This window comes from Diadema antillarum, unplaced genomic scaffold, assembly GCF_040938485.1.
Source record: "Diadema antillarum isolate AM-2024a unplaced genomic scaffold, OU_Dant_1.0 seq00000810_RagTag, whole genome shotgun sequence".
NCBI classification, from domain to species: Eukaryota; Metazoa; Echinodermata; class Echinoidea; order Diadematoida; family Diadematidae; genus Diadema; species Diadema antillarum.
The window spans coordinates 1,909,698-1,922,928 of record NW_027271690.1 but is presented as its reverse complement, the minus strand read 5'-3'; the positions used below and the strand labels follow the sequence as shown (position 1 = coordinate 1,922,928).

The following is a 13,231-nucleotide window of genomic DNA, read 5'->3' as shown; positions in this document are numbered from 1 at the left end:
AAAACCGCTGTGTATCGCCCGCCGACGGCAGTGTTTTACTTTTTTTCGTGCCGATTTTCGCAGTCCTCTTCATTACTGATCTTGTTTAGACTGATTTATGCATGCATGGAACATAATATTAACTCACATTGAATAAACTTGACCAAAACTGTAGGGAAGGAAACATTTTGTGTTCATAGTCCTATTCATCAAATCATTATTTAGAACTGTTAGAAGAAAACTTCACTTGGATTTACCAGAAATAATTTTGCCCCATGTCTACATAATGTATGAGACATGTGCACTTTTCATGGAATACATTGAATCGTCGTTTTGACCATTCTGTTAGATAACAGAAACAAAAATTATGAATATTGTGTCTTTTTCGGACGTTTCCAAAATCATTTTCACAATCATGTGATTATGTCATTCATGCGAAAACTAAGCAGATCGCTAGGAAACTAGTTGATCACCATGAGTTTCACAAAATACACCACTGAGACATATAGCGTACCATGCGAGGGTTTCCAAAATATGAAATCGGCCTCGTCATACAACACTGGATAACAGGGGGGTCAGTCACAGCAGTGACGTAGGCTTTCCCCATCTCTCGGGTCACAGTGTAGGCGATGGCTATGATAGGCCCTGTCAGTCCTTGACGTTATCTGATGCATCGTCACATGAGCCACAGGCTTAGGTATAAGCTCCTGCCATTCCTTTCATCTTTCGTCCGTCGTCAACAAATTCACATTCTTATAACGGATCTATAGTCGAGTCTCATCTGAACTTTTAGGAGTCATTCTTATAGAGCACGTGTTTCAAAGTGTGTACCAAGGTACATAAGGTTAAAACGATTTGGATGGCAGGGCCCCCAAAGTTCCCTACAGGTCCAGAGTCTATCAAATCTCTAAAATCTTCTTCTCCAGTTCCAGGAGGAGTAGATTCACGTCATGTTGCATGTAGACACTGTTCGTCTTAAAGACTATACGTTTGGGTAATTGAAACAATTGGCGCTGTCATCTCATTTAAACATCAGACAAAGACCAACTTCGACAAGAGTCGTTATTAGGAACAGGAGACGCAGAATTGACCATGCAATTCCCCGCTAAGGCAATAGACCTTTGTGTGAAGACCTCTTATTTATGGGAAACTTTACACTTGTTCAAGGTGATGCCACGGATGGCCCATTTTGGCCGCAAGAAAACTTACGTAATATCATTGTTTTCCAGAAATACAATGATCATATTATTATTCAGTAGGGATCACTGGTACGCATTATTGGGGATGTAGGAACATGCTAGTAGTCCGTAAGGAGGCACTAGGGCAGGGTTCCACTGGAAGTACGAGAGCACTATAAATCTTTTTCTCTTGATCCTACAGTAGTGCAAGTGAATTGTAGTTCGTGTATAGGTAGGTTGTGAAGAAGAATAATTCATGTAATTGCCCGTAGAGTCCGAAGACTTGGTTTTTCGTTTAGCTTATGACGCACCACAGGGTGGTAATAGCGACGTTAAACTTCTTGGCGTCAAGTCTCTCTTAGGGCTCTTGTCAATAATGGAATATTTTTCCCCTATGAAACTACTAAGCAGGGATCCTTAACACTCTTTTTGAATAGAAAGGATTCAGTTCGACGTAACTATTAAGGCTTCATTTCATTTCATTTCATTTCATTTTATTTCAACACGGTAATAAAAGGAAACTTGCTCAGCCATCTGCTGTTATTCTGCAAGTCCGTGCATGTATACAATATAACAGAACGAAACGTAGATTCAGTAACAGCGTATAGCAATGATTGAAATAAGAACAAAAAAGAGAAAAAAATCACGAAGAAAAAGAAAAGGCTTGTTGATACATCATTATTTTGATAAACAATCATAAGTGTTTTTCCTTTCATCGTCCATGCCGTCATTGTTATCGGCGTCGGCAGCATGTTATAAAAAGCCCGTGATTTAGCAAGGGGCTCCCATTCATATGAAACCTAAAATTATACTATCATATCCGCTTAATGTATTTTTTGATAATTCGAGCGCCTATGTGGCCTATAGTCAAATATGTCAATTTGTATTTTCATTTAAACACGTTATGTATGTGGTACACTCTATCAAATTAATAAAAAACATAGTTACAGAACAGCAGAGTCGGTAAGAATGTAAATCGCACAGTTATATTCAATTTTCATAACTTTGTTATTTTTAACATTCAAGAAACATATTATGAGCACACTTGGGTATCATGGAAATAGACGATTCTCGTTAGTAACAAAAATCCATACATTATCTTTAAAACAAATTTTAAGGGGCCATAATATTTTATGGGTGTGAGAATAATATTATTGTTATTATATACAATTCCAACAGAAGTGTTTGCAATTGTACGTTTCTTGTATTATTGTCTAAGACGACTGTATTTTTCATGTATTGTACTTATCGTTTATTTGTGGTTAAATATATTAGAGGAGATTTGAAGTATTTGTGTGTTAATATCGTTCTTAAAATGACAATAAACAATGGTTAAATCCGTTTTTTCTGAATGGGTAGGGAGAACAAGACTAGGGTGCTCCCTTAAGCTCCATGTGCCCTTGATTTTCGCAATGTCATATTACTATGTTTGAAGCATTTTCTTTTTATGGGGAGGGGGGGGGTTAATAATCTATGATAACATTTTGTCACATTTTATGTACTTCCAATAGTATGATTTGTATGGTAATAACGGGCACACGTTGAAAATCTCGGGGGGGGGGGGGGGGTCCTACTGCCCCTTCGTGCGTATGGCCTGTTAAATGAAATATGGCAGCCTATTTTCTCGTTAGCTTTTTCGCTCTCAGTGATATGGTTTTTCCTGTTCATATTCCACCTGATACGTGACTGACGAATTCTTTGTCTCGAAATAAAGAACGAAATAAAAACATAGCTTCATACAGAACTGCTTGTACTGTAGAAAGTGTCCTCGGTAATTATCACTGAGTCGTTTGCGTATCATCAGGGAGGTGAGAAGAAAAACCTGTCTCACCTCCCTGGTATCATCTCGTACAAGATTGATTGCTCATGATACGCAGAACTTTCAAAGAAAGGGAAAATCCCGTTCATTCTGCGCCACGACAAGTGAGGGCAGCAAACTGGGTTTGTCACTGGTTTGTGTGCTCACGTACGTTACGACGTGACCACGACTACTGTACAAAATTGTACTCGACTCGACTCGAGCGATACAAACCAAGTTGAGTATCCTGCATGTAATATACATGTACGCATACACACGGCATGCACGATTCAGAATCTGCATCCATCACAAGCTAGCCAGCCAGCTGCACAGCACAGCTCCGAATAGACAGAAAGATCCGTCTGTCCGGAGGACTCTTTTGTATTTTGCCATTAACGCCGTCCTCCGTGAAGCCAGACGCAGTCTCCGCGGAACATTCCCCGACGGACAGATACAGACCGATCTTTCGGTCAAAGCTCCGAAGTGACTACACGCAGATTTTAGCCATGTTTCGCTTAAAAGTGCTGCATAAGGGTCTCGTAAAAGTAGATTCAAGACGGAGCCACTTGTGAGTTACCGGGTATGTTATTTTCAAATGCTTTTAAGTGTGCTGTACTCAGTGGTATTTTAAACTTATGTTTTACAAGCAGTCCTTCCCTGGACCTCTCTCAGTCTCACAGCTCAGCCGGCCGCGGCCTGACCAGATCCAGACGCCAGACGCCGAGCTGAAAGGGTACGGCGTCGCGAAGCGACAGCGTCGTTTCCCTTCCCCACTGTACAGGGGAAACTCGGTATAACGAACACTGCTATAACGAGATATCGGTTATAACGAGGAAATTTTCCCGGTCCCAAATTTCCTTCCACACAAGTCTATGTAAAATGCTACTCTTATAGCGAGATCGGCTATAACGAAATAACTGCTATAACGAGATAAATTTTGTGACTTCCAGACAAAGAAAAACGTAGTCAATCAAACCTGCTATAGCGAGGTAAAGCAAAATGCCTTCGGTAAGGCTTTACTTCGCCTGTGATCTTCCAAGATTGTAAAGCTTGATGCGCCAAAAACTGTCTTGTACACACATAATCATTTTCTTCAGTGCACTCCAGCTAGCACTGCATGTTGTACGTGTAAGTGTGTGTGTGCGTGCACACTGATACATGCAGAAAATGTGGTGGGACGGCCATATGTATACATGACATCATCATGATGTTTAGCAGGTGCGAGGCAATCTGATGCTGTGATTGGCCTTCTACGTAGGGAATTCCCCATCTTCACACACACGCAGTCATAATGTACATACAGAATGTGTCACATACACACACAGCATTGTGCAGACCATATTCAAGCTTTCCACACAACACACACCTATAAGATAACCACATACCAATCCACAGGCGATCTTGATACAATCGCAAGCTATATAAATTTACAAATTCAAACATCTACAATTAATAAGAAACACATTCTTGATATTGGATTTCCTTGGCGAAAAACATCTTCTTACCCATAAAGGTGAGTAATTCCCTCACACACAATATCAAGTTATCAGTATTGATTGAAATATAATGGGTAGTCCCATATGTGCAAATTAATGTCTTTATGTTGGATATGCCTTCTTTTATGCCTACTGATATAACGAGATATCGGCTATAACGAGGAAAATGACTCGGTCCCGACCATCTCGTTATATCGAGTTTCCACTGTATAGAATTTTGTAGACAGAAAAATCCATCTGTCCGGAGGAGTCTTTTATAATTTTGTTGGTAATCATACCGACCGATCTTCTTCGGTCAAAGAGTTCTGCAACTTGAAGCGTACGGGGCAGGGCCTTGGGATCAGCTTCAAAGAATAAAAGCTGGAACAAGCATTGCCAGAACATCAGACACACAGAGCAAGCAAGACATTAGGGCTTCTCCACAGAACATTATCACCATGCACCAAGGGAGTAAAGGCCAGAGCCTATACCCGTACCGCACTTCATGACTTGTCCGGCCCCAACAAGAATATGCATCAGAGGCCTGGAAACCACACACAGCTACAATATAGTAAACTCTCTTGAGCAGGTGCAGAAAACTGCTGCTCGGTTTGTACATGGAGACTACAGGTATTCAACATCTTCGATCCTCAAAGCTGGTCTCAGCTCTTGGTTGGGATAGTCTCCACACACGACGCCTCCTTGCACAGTGCACCCTCTTTCATAAGATACACTACTGTCAACTTCTACGTTTGCCATATGTGATTTTCCCAGCTACCTACATAGGAAGGCTCAAGTACATAATCCCAACGGCGACCATAGATGTGTTCTAATTTTCCTTTTTTCCCCGAGCTGTTAGAACCTGGAACCATCTGCCAGGACCTGTGGTCACAATTACCAACCCATTAACATTCAGAGAGGCTGCTCTTCTAGTCATCCGAGTGATGCAGCCTCCTGTTGGGTCACACATGCTCTAAGAAAATAGGCATGATTTTTTACTAGCACTCTATGCACCATCACTTTTATTGTACATCAGTGACATTTAAAATCATCCTGTTCACCATGTCACCTCTCACTGACGCACGACACTTCTACCATCCCGGGATAGTTTCAAGGAACTGCTGAAAGGGATTACTACTTCAAGGCTCAAGCTGTTTATACGGCATTCATTGTTCATGCCATCACTCTAATCAGTACTATTGCGAGTCATATTTAGCGTTAGTTGGTGTCATGGAACTCTGTCATGTCATGAGACCAGTTCTGGTAGAGTACTACTGGCAGATGACTATTTTCTGTTTTCTGTACGACTATAAAAAGGGGCCTACCCATTTTGCACTTATATATTCCCACCAATCACCTGACGTGGTGTCATGTCACATGTATTAATTACTAGACACTAAATGAACCTGATGCTGATGATTGATTTTTGGTCACTGGACTCTATATAATGGATCTTATAGACTACTATTATATCATTATTTTGATTACATCTCATACTCCTATGTAGACTATACTGTGGGTGTGGTATACTGTTTTTCTATATTCCTCACAGTGTTTGGCAGTCAAAATCTAGGTCTAATTGTAACAGAATGTTCTGTCAAAAGTATTCCCATCAGTTCCTGATTTGTGGGCAACCATCGTGGCCATGATCAGTGATTAATAAAATGAATGCTTCTGTCCCATATCATTTCTTTCGCCAGCGTAGCCATTCCAGATAGTAGAGAGACACAATGTCTGTGCAGCCAGGAACGTACATCGATCATGACAACTGGCACAAGACTCCAGTTGGTAGGGAGTACTTTGCCAGTATTCTCAGGCATGGAAAACGAAGAACATTCGGTGAGTATACCGACTCATGAAACCTCTGATATATATTCAATCAGTAGCAGTGGCAGATCCAGAGGGGGCGCACTGGACACGTTCCCCCTTTCATTTTTTGTTAAAACAAAAGAAAAAAATGAAATGAAACCCTTAAGTAGCACCAAAAATATGTTTGATTGCACCCCCCCCCCCCTTTACCCTCTACAAAATTTTTGGATCTGCCCCTGAGTAGCACTATTTAGAAAGTGGAAGAGTTTGCTCAGTGGAAAACCTGTCTCATACAATTTAGACACTCTAGGTATCTGGATTCATGTCTCTGCTTGTGCTGGTAATTCCTAAGGAACTACAACCTGTAGCTCTTCTCTCCAAACAGAAGCAAGACAGTCTGTTCATAAAAGTGTTGTAAATGACATGAATGCCCATGGGAGAAGCTACAAGCCTAACTTGTAGCAGATAATTGTTCACTTCTTACTGAAGAGCAATGTGATTACACAGTGAAGTGGGCAATTTAAAGGCACAGATTGGAAACAATATGTACATCTTGTATTAAGTTAAGTGTTTGAGGTTTGTCCCTGGCAAACAATATTAGCTATAGTACAACACATGAATCCAAAAGCAGAAGGGAACATTGACATGACAAGTCAAGTATAAATTTGCAATTCTGATAGAGCTATGTCTCATTCTTTAGTAATCTTGATTGAATTAAGCGCCATTTGATTTTAAACATTTTCTTAACTGTGAAATGTAAGACAAAGAGTCACAAAAGGCTCACATTAATCTGTTTTTCACAAGATTATTGAACCTCTTCTTTTTTCTTGAAGGTTGCATGGAGAGTCCAATGCCAGCCACACACTTGGCTGGGCCACAGATCATCAAATATAAACTGTGCTTGGTTGGTAAGACTGCAGTGGGCAAGAGCAGTACCGTGGCCAAGCTGTCCGGCCAGTCCGTCCCCATGACTCATTCTGAGACTCCTGGTAAGAGCTTCTTTTATCTTTCCTATTTGGGTATTATGTTAATATAAAAATTATATATTTTTTTGTCCAAGCTTCTATGTGGGTTCAATCTGTGAATATACTTTTTTGTCGAGCCCACCGGAGGTGCGGGGAGACTAAGGGATCGCCTGCGGCGTCTGTCTGTCCGTCCATCGTCTGTCCGTTGTCCGTCTGTCCGTCCGTCTGTCCGTTGTCCGTCCTTAATGCAACAAACTTGAATAACTCTCTACTGAGGACTTCAATTTCAGTCAAACTTGGAGGGAAGAGTGGTTATACAAAGTTACACGTTTTGTTAAAAATGAAGGTCACCTCAGGGTCAAAGGTCACAGGTAGGGGTCAATGAACTTTAGGGCCCAATGTTAAGTTTTTACGCCGCGTTTCGATTATGGCTGATAACTTTTGATCCCTATGTCCATTTGTTACCAAACTTGGATGGTAAATGTCCCTTGGGGAGTTGAAGGTCACCACAAGGTCAAAGGTCAGAGGCGGGGTCAATGAACTTCCGGGAGTTAGAAAAATCTTAATTTCTTTTACGTGAATGGGCGAGACACATTTTGGCACTTGCTTTGTGTTGATCATCCGAACAAATAAATTTCTACAAGGCAAAATCATATACATGTAAAATGGTGTCATTGATATTATAGGTATGTTTGTGTCAAATGATGGTGGTGCAAACCAATTGGCAATATGTTATTTCCCCATTACCCCCTGTTGATGGAATCATACCTGTATCTACAGTGCAGTCACTCTACTGCATTTTCAAGTGTGCACACACTACAATCCAAGGACCAAATAATAGTGATACATTCCAAACAGCCACTGATGGAAATTGTGTTACATCATACTCACTTTCTGCAGTACCCATTTGTTTTTGAATGCCTGAATCATGACCATTTCTAAAGCTGTCACACTCTGCATATCTCTGGTTTCCTGTTTTAGTGGATTTTATTTAGATGTTGCTGTGTTTTGTTTTATTTTGTTTGTTTGAATATCTCTCAGTCTAACAGGCACTTGTCTTGCTTTAATGCAAAATGTTTTCAAGCTGTGTACATCTGTATATATATATTTGGAAATTGGGAAAGAGCTGTAGTAGATGCTGTGTGTTTGTATGGTATATATATGCCATTGGCAAATCTCTTCTTTTGGTTACAGAAGAATAGAGAGATATGTTATATAAGAAAGGAAGTGAACTGACTTGAACAGCTTGATCTCATGCCATGCTGAAAATATATAGTTTCCTATCATTGCTTTGACAGGCATAGTGACCACTACTGCTTACTGGCCAGCATTTCTGAAGAGCTCTGGAAAACCTATCATGTTTCGTCTTCAGTTCTGGGATGCCGGAGAGAGTGTCAAAAGAAAGTTTGATCATATACAGCCAGTAAGTGTGATGTCAGTGTATGTGAACTTTGTATTGGAGGCGTCTGAGTTTGCTAAATACCCATAGAAGAAATGTGCAGCCCTTTGGTGTCTGTAAACAGGGAGGTGTTAAGCTTGAATGGTATTGCTGCTGAAAGCATTCTGTTTGGGGAGAATTTTTGATATATTCATCTGTTTTATTGAAGAAATTTACCCTGTACTCTGCACATTATTTTAAATGTTTGTAAGGACCATGACTTAAATCTGTACAAATAAAGCCTGCCAAGATATCTGGTATATTTTTTACATGTAAACTGCAAGCCAGGTTATCAGTAGCACAATGACATATCTTCCTGCGTAAAGTAGTATTGCTGAATGTGATTATTTTTTCTTTTTATGAAATAACCAAACTGCATCCATTAAATAGAATGACACAACATTTGCTCCTGGTCTTATTTTCTCCAAGGACTTAGGATTAGGGTTAGGGTTGTGACAGAGTTTTAGGGTAGTTTGATGTGAGGATTAGGTTTAGGGTTAGGGTATTGTTTGTTGGTAGGTATTATATTTGGGTTAGCCTGCAGATATTTCACGGGAGCAATTGTGGCAGGAGCAAATGCCATGGAACCACTCAATAATGGACCTGCAATTCTAGAAGACAATGTAGATTAGCATATCTTGGACAAGTTGATGTATGAGGAGCAAGAACTGAAGAATTCAGCTAGAATCTACAAGTTCCTCTACATGGCAGTACTTGATTACTGGAAGTATTCCATGAATGTCATTACATTTTTCTGACTGATGAAGACATCGTTTTGTGTGTTCAAATATAAAAAGATTTATCTTCTTAGACTCAAACCATGCCCTGAATGCTCGAATAAGTTGTCTTATCAAGCCTCATTGCATACTCTTTCCATTGCTGCACTGCAATGTCAGCCTTGCTTATATCAAAGGCATAATTAACCATTTGCAGATGAAACAAAAACCCAGTATTAGTGCTTTAAAATAGTTCTAAAAATGTGAATTAGGGATAGAAACAACCAATGTAAAAATTTGAATCCATATAATCTATGTTAAGTGTTTTGAAATACACAAAATGTGAACAGTAGTTATAATTTGTAATTAAAATGTTTCCAGACTAAATCATCTACAGTTATGGTTTAATAAGAAAAATACTGATATCTTCTTATATTTTAGGCCTTATTTTGAACATTTTATATGGTGTTTTGTGATATAACTGACATACACATGCATCACATGTGATATCTTGAAATTTTTTAAAATCACTGCTCCCTAAGGTAAACAGGACCTTTAAGTTATGTTGATGTAGAACATGCATTTGCTGCCATCAAAAATGTGAATGCTTCGTAATGTTTTTAACCTAATTTCTACCTTTCTCAAATCATTCTCAGGCATGTAGGGAAGGAGCACATGCCACCATATACCTGTTTTCCTTTGTGGACCGGTCAAGTTTTGAGGATCTTGGTAACCAGCTGAAGAAGGCATCATCATCAGGCAATGAGGACACGCCCCTTCGTGTGGTCATCGGCACCAAGTACGACCAGTACAACAGGAGTGAGATCACATCGCGGGAGCTGCATGACTTCCAGGAGCAGTGGAAGGTGCCCGTCCTCAGACTAAAGAATGTTGTGAAGCCCACAGAAAGCAATGCTCTGCTCTCTGGGGACTCCAATGCAGAGATCGATGACATTGCACCTGTCATGAACACGCTGGTCGAGTACCTGTGGGTCCATGAGCAGGTGCTGGCAGGGAACATTAGGTATGGCTCGGTGTCACAGTCCAGACACCCACTACCGGGTGTTTCTAGAGACAGTGCAATAGGTAGTGAAGGTGCCAATGACAGTGAAGATGATGAAGCAACATATGTATGACCAAGGCAGATGGATCCCTAGTGCAATGGACTGAAGGGCTGGTCATTGTGCTCGTAGCATGAGCTTCATATTCGCTGTGTTGTTATCATTGTATAATCACTGTGATGTTACATTGTGGCCATATGGAGCTGTGCTGTTGTCACTCTTGTTTGACATTGTTGCTACCAGCGACAGCACATATGCTCCTGCAACAATTACTCTGGTCTTATTTCTTTTTTCCAAGGACTTAGGGTTATGTTTTTGGCTGGAATTTATGTTTGGCTGGGGGCAAATGTCATGGAACCGTTGCTACCATGTACATGTATGTGATGTATAGGCAGTTACATGTGTAAGTGTCCACTGAAATCTTTCACTGTATGCACATGCATTGTATCAGCAATTCTACCCTTAAATTTCTCACTAGGAAGCTATAAACAATGCCTTTGTGAAAAACACAAGTTGGTTAAAGTTTCCATGCTCACACCACTTTGATGTGGTGTAAGCTAAACTGAGCATACAATATTATAAGCTGTGTCCTGGTTATACTCGTGGTTATACACAATGTACTTACAGTTTTGTAATGATGTAAAGGACAATGTTCCATTTGGAATAGGTTGTTTCATGTCATTTTGCATGAATGTGCCAAATGAGCATATATATGTGACCCCCTACAACAAAAGGATCCGAAAGTCGCTGAGGGCTGAGCCAAGAAAATCGAGTTTGAAGTCAGGTCATCAAAACCAGTCAAAACCATTAGATTTCCGTTTTTGACATAATTTTGTAGCCTGATTTTTTGTTTAATATCTGCTGAAATTTCAAATCTGAATGATCAAAGGAAAGGCGTTTTCCTGGGCCATGATTTTCCAACTTACAACGGGACAGAAATGTGTCTGAAAATTTTGATTTTACGCCGCAGATAAACTTTGAAGGCGGTTTTCTTGAAATGCTGATTTCCTAGCCCACTTGACATGCTCTCATAAAATCATCGGTATCTCCGCAACCGAGTACTTTTATGAGTCCTTTTATAGATTGAATGAAAGCGGAAGTGTAAGGGAAAAGTGTCATGTCATTTTCAGACGATCGACCTCCCCCGACTTTCAGATCCTTTTGTTGTAACGGGTCACATATGCTTTGCTGCACATTCTTCTATATGTCTCATTTTTGCTTTCTTTTGATAATGCAGTTAAGTTAAAGCAAACTTAATGAAACATGAGTGATTACAATTTGTGCTGAGGTTAATTTGAGTCTATACCCTTCATTGGAAGTAAATAATTACCAGAAAAGCGGTTGAGATTAAGACTACAGGATAACATTTGTGTTTTGCCGTAGTTATCAAATGTTGTTTAATATCAAAGACACAAGGTACTATACCGTTATCATCAATGCATGTTGTATATGAATGGTGCACAACAACTTTTTCATATTAACAGTTGTTCTTTTTGTGCTCTGTTATTCTCATGTGAAAAAAAAAACAAACAAACACAGAAATTATATTTAGATATGGAGACAGAGTGGTAGTGCAAGACAGTGGGACAAAGAGATGATGGAAATATGGTAGAATAGTGCATTTTTAAAAGTAACATTTAGTTTTTGTTGATTATTTTGTTTTCTTTCTGTGAAGTGCTGGTTAGTGATGTTTTTGTTTATACAGCACATTTAATTTTTCTGGTCACCCCCATCAAAAAATCAAATGCTCACACCCTCCTCAAATAAAAGAAAAAAGAAAAAAAAGCAATTGAAATATTACACAACCACACTCAAGTTATTGTTTTTTCTGTCTTAGAGCTTCTAAAGCTGTGTTGAATTATATGTTTAAAGCAAACTCTTTTTCACCTTGTTTTTTAACAAGATAAGCAAATTGATGTAACAGTAGTTTTCACAACATTCACTGCTATACAAATAATGAATGTTTATGAGTGCAATGGACAGAATATTTCACAAGGTGAAAATACTGATCCATTCAATGAGGTGCAGCCAAGTTGAATAGATCAATGATTTCATCTTTCACTGAATGAAATATTTTATCCATTGCATGAATGAAAAACATGTATTATTTGTTTTATATAACACCTTAAATAGATCCTTGTCATTTGATGTTTTATGAATTCAGAAACAAAGGAGAATATGCAAGATCAGAGATCGATGGAGTGCTGAGCACTCATTGTCAATATACTTGATCACATGCACACTGCAAATGCATGTGTTTTACGTACCTAGTACGTAGTGTGCCAGGCTCTCAGCGTGCGTGCAAATGGAGCAAATTTCATGGGTCCAAGATTGCATGGTAAATAGAGCCACAATTGCAGGAATGACGACTTAATAGTAAAATGAGACAAATGATCGATGTCAAACAACCATTCAAATGACAATTAGGCTCTATTTAGGTGTTTAATGTGACACCATTCAGACACCACAATCACCCCAATCGGACATGCACCACCACTTAAGTGACAAACAAGATACATATGCTCATTTGTGTTCACTGTTGTTTCATAATAACTTTCAATTTCTGTTGGGCTACATGGCAACAGCCATGTTGCTTATTGCTAGCTGCCATTTTTCTGACCACTGACGAAGATAATGGACCAAAAGCTGTGAAGTATAAAACTGGGAATTCAAACAGCAATGTCCTCGTATTTGTTCATCACTTCATATCTATCAATCAATCAATCAATCAATCTATTTCTTTCTCCATCTATCTATCTATTTATTTATCTATCTATCTATCTATCTATCTATCTATCTATCTATCTATCTA

The 13,231-nt window shown here is 39.4% G+C and overlaps 1 protein-coding gene across 1 annotated transcript; it reads left to right on the top strand.

The window, feature by feature from the left end:
* The first annotated feature begins 6,136 nt into the window (after positions 1-6,136).
* Positions 6,137-10,522, top strand: LOC139739659 (ciliogenesis and planar polarity effector 2-like). Its single transcript, XM_071650270.1, has 4 exons — positions 6,137-6,269; positions 7,073-7,228; positions 8,503-8,627; positions 10,015-10,522. Exons 1-4 carry the CDS (start codon positions 6,161-6,163, stop codon positions 10,492-10,494), a joined length of 870 nt encoding a protein of 289 aa, XP_071506371.1. The 5' UTR covers positions 6,137-6,160; the 3' UTR covers positions 10,495-10,522.
* Positions 10,523-13,231: the final 2,709 nt, after the last annotated feature.

Coding starts and splice junctions, on each gene's coding strand:
- LOC139739659 (XM_071650270.1), top strand. CDS start 6,161: ATGTCTGTGCAGCCAGGAACGTACATCGATCATGACAACTGGCACAAG. Junction 7,229..8,502: donor GACTCATTCTGAGACTCCTG/GTAAGAGCTTCT, acceptor TTGCTTTGACAG/GCATAGTGACCACTACTGCT. Junction 8,628..10,014: donor AGTTTGATCATATACAGCCA/GTAAGTGTGATG, acceptor AATCATTCTCAG/GCATGTAGGGAAGGAGCACA.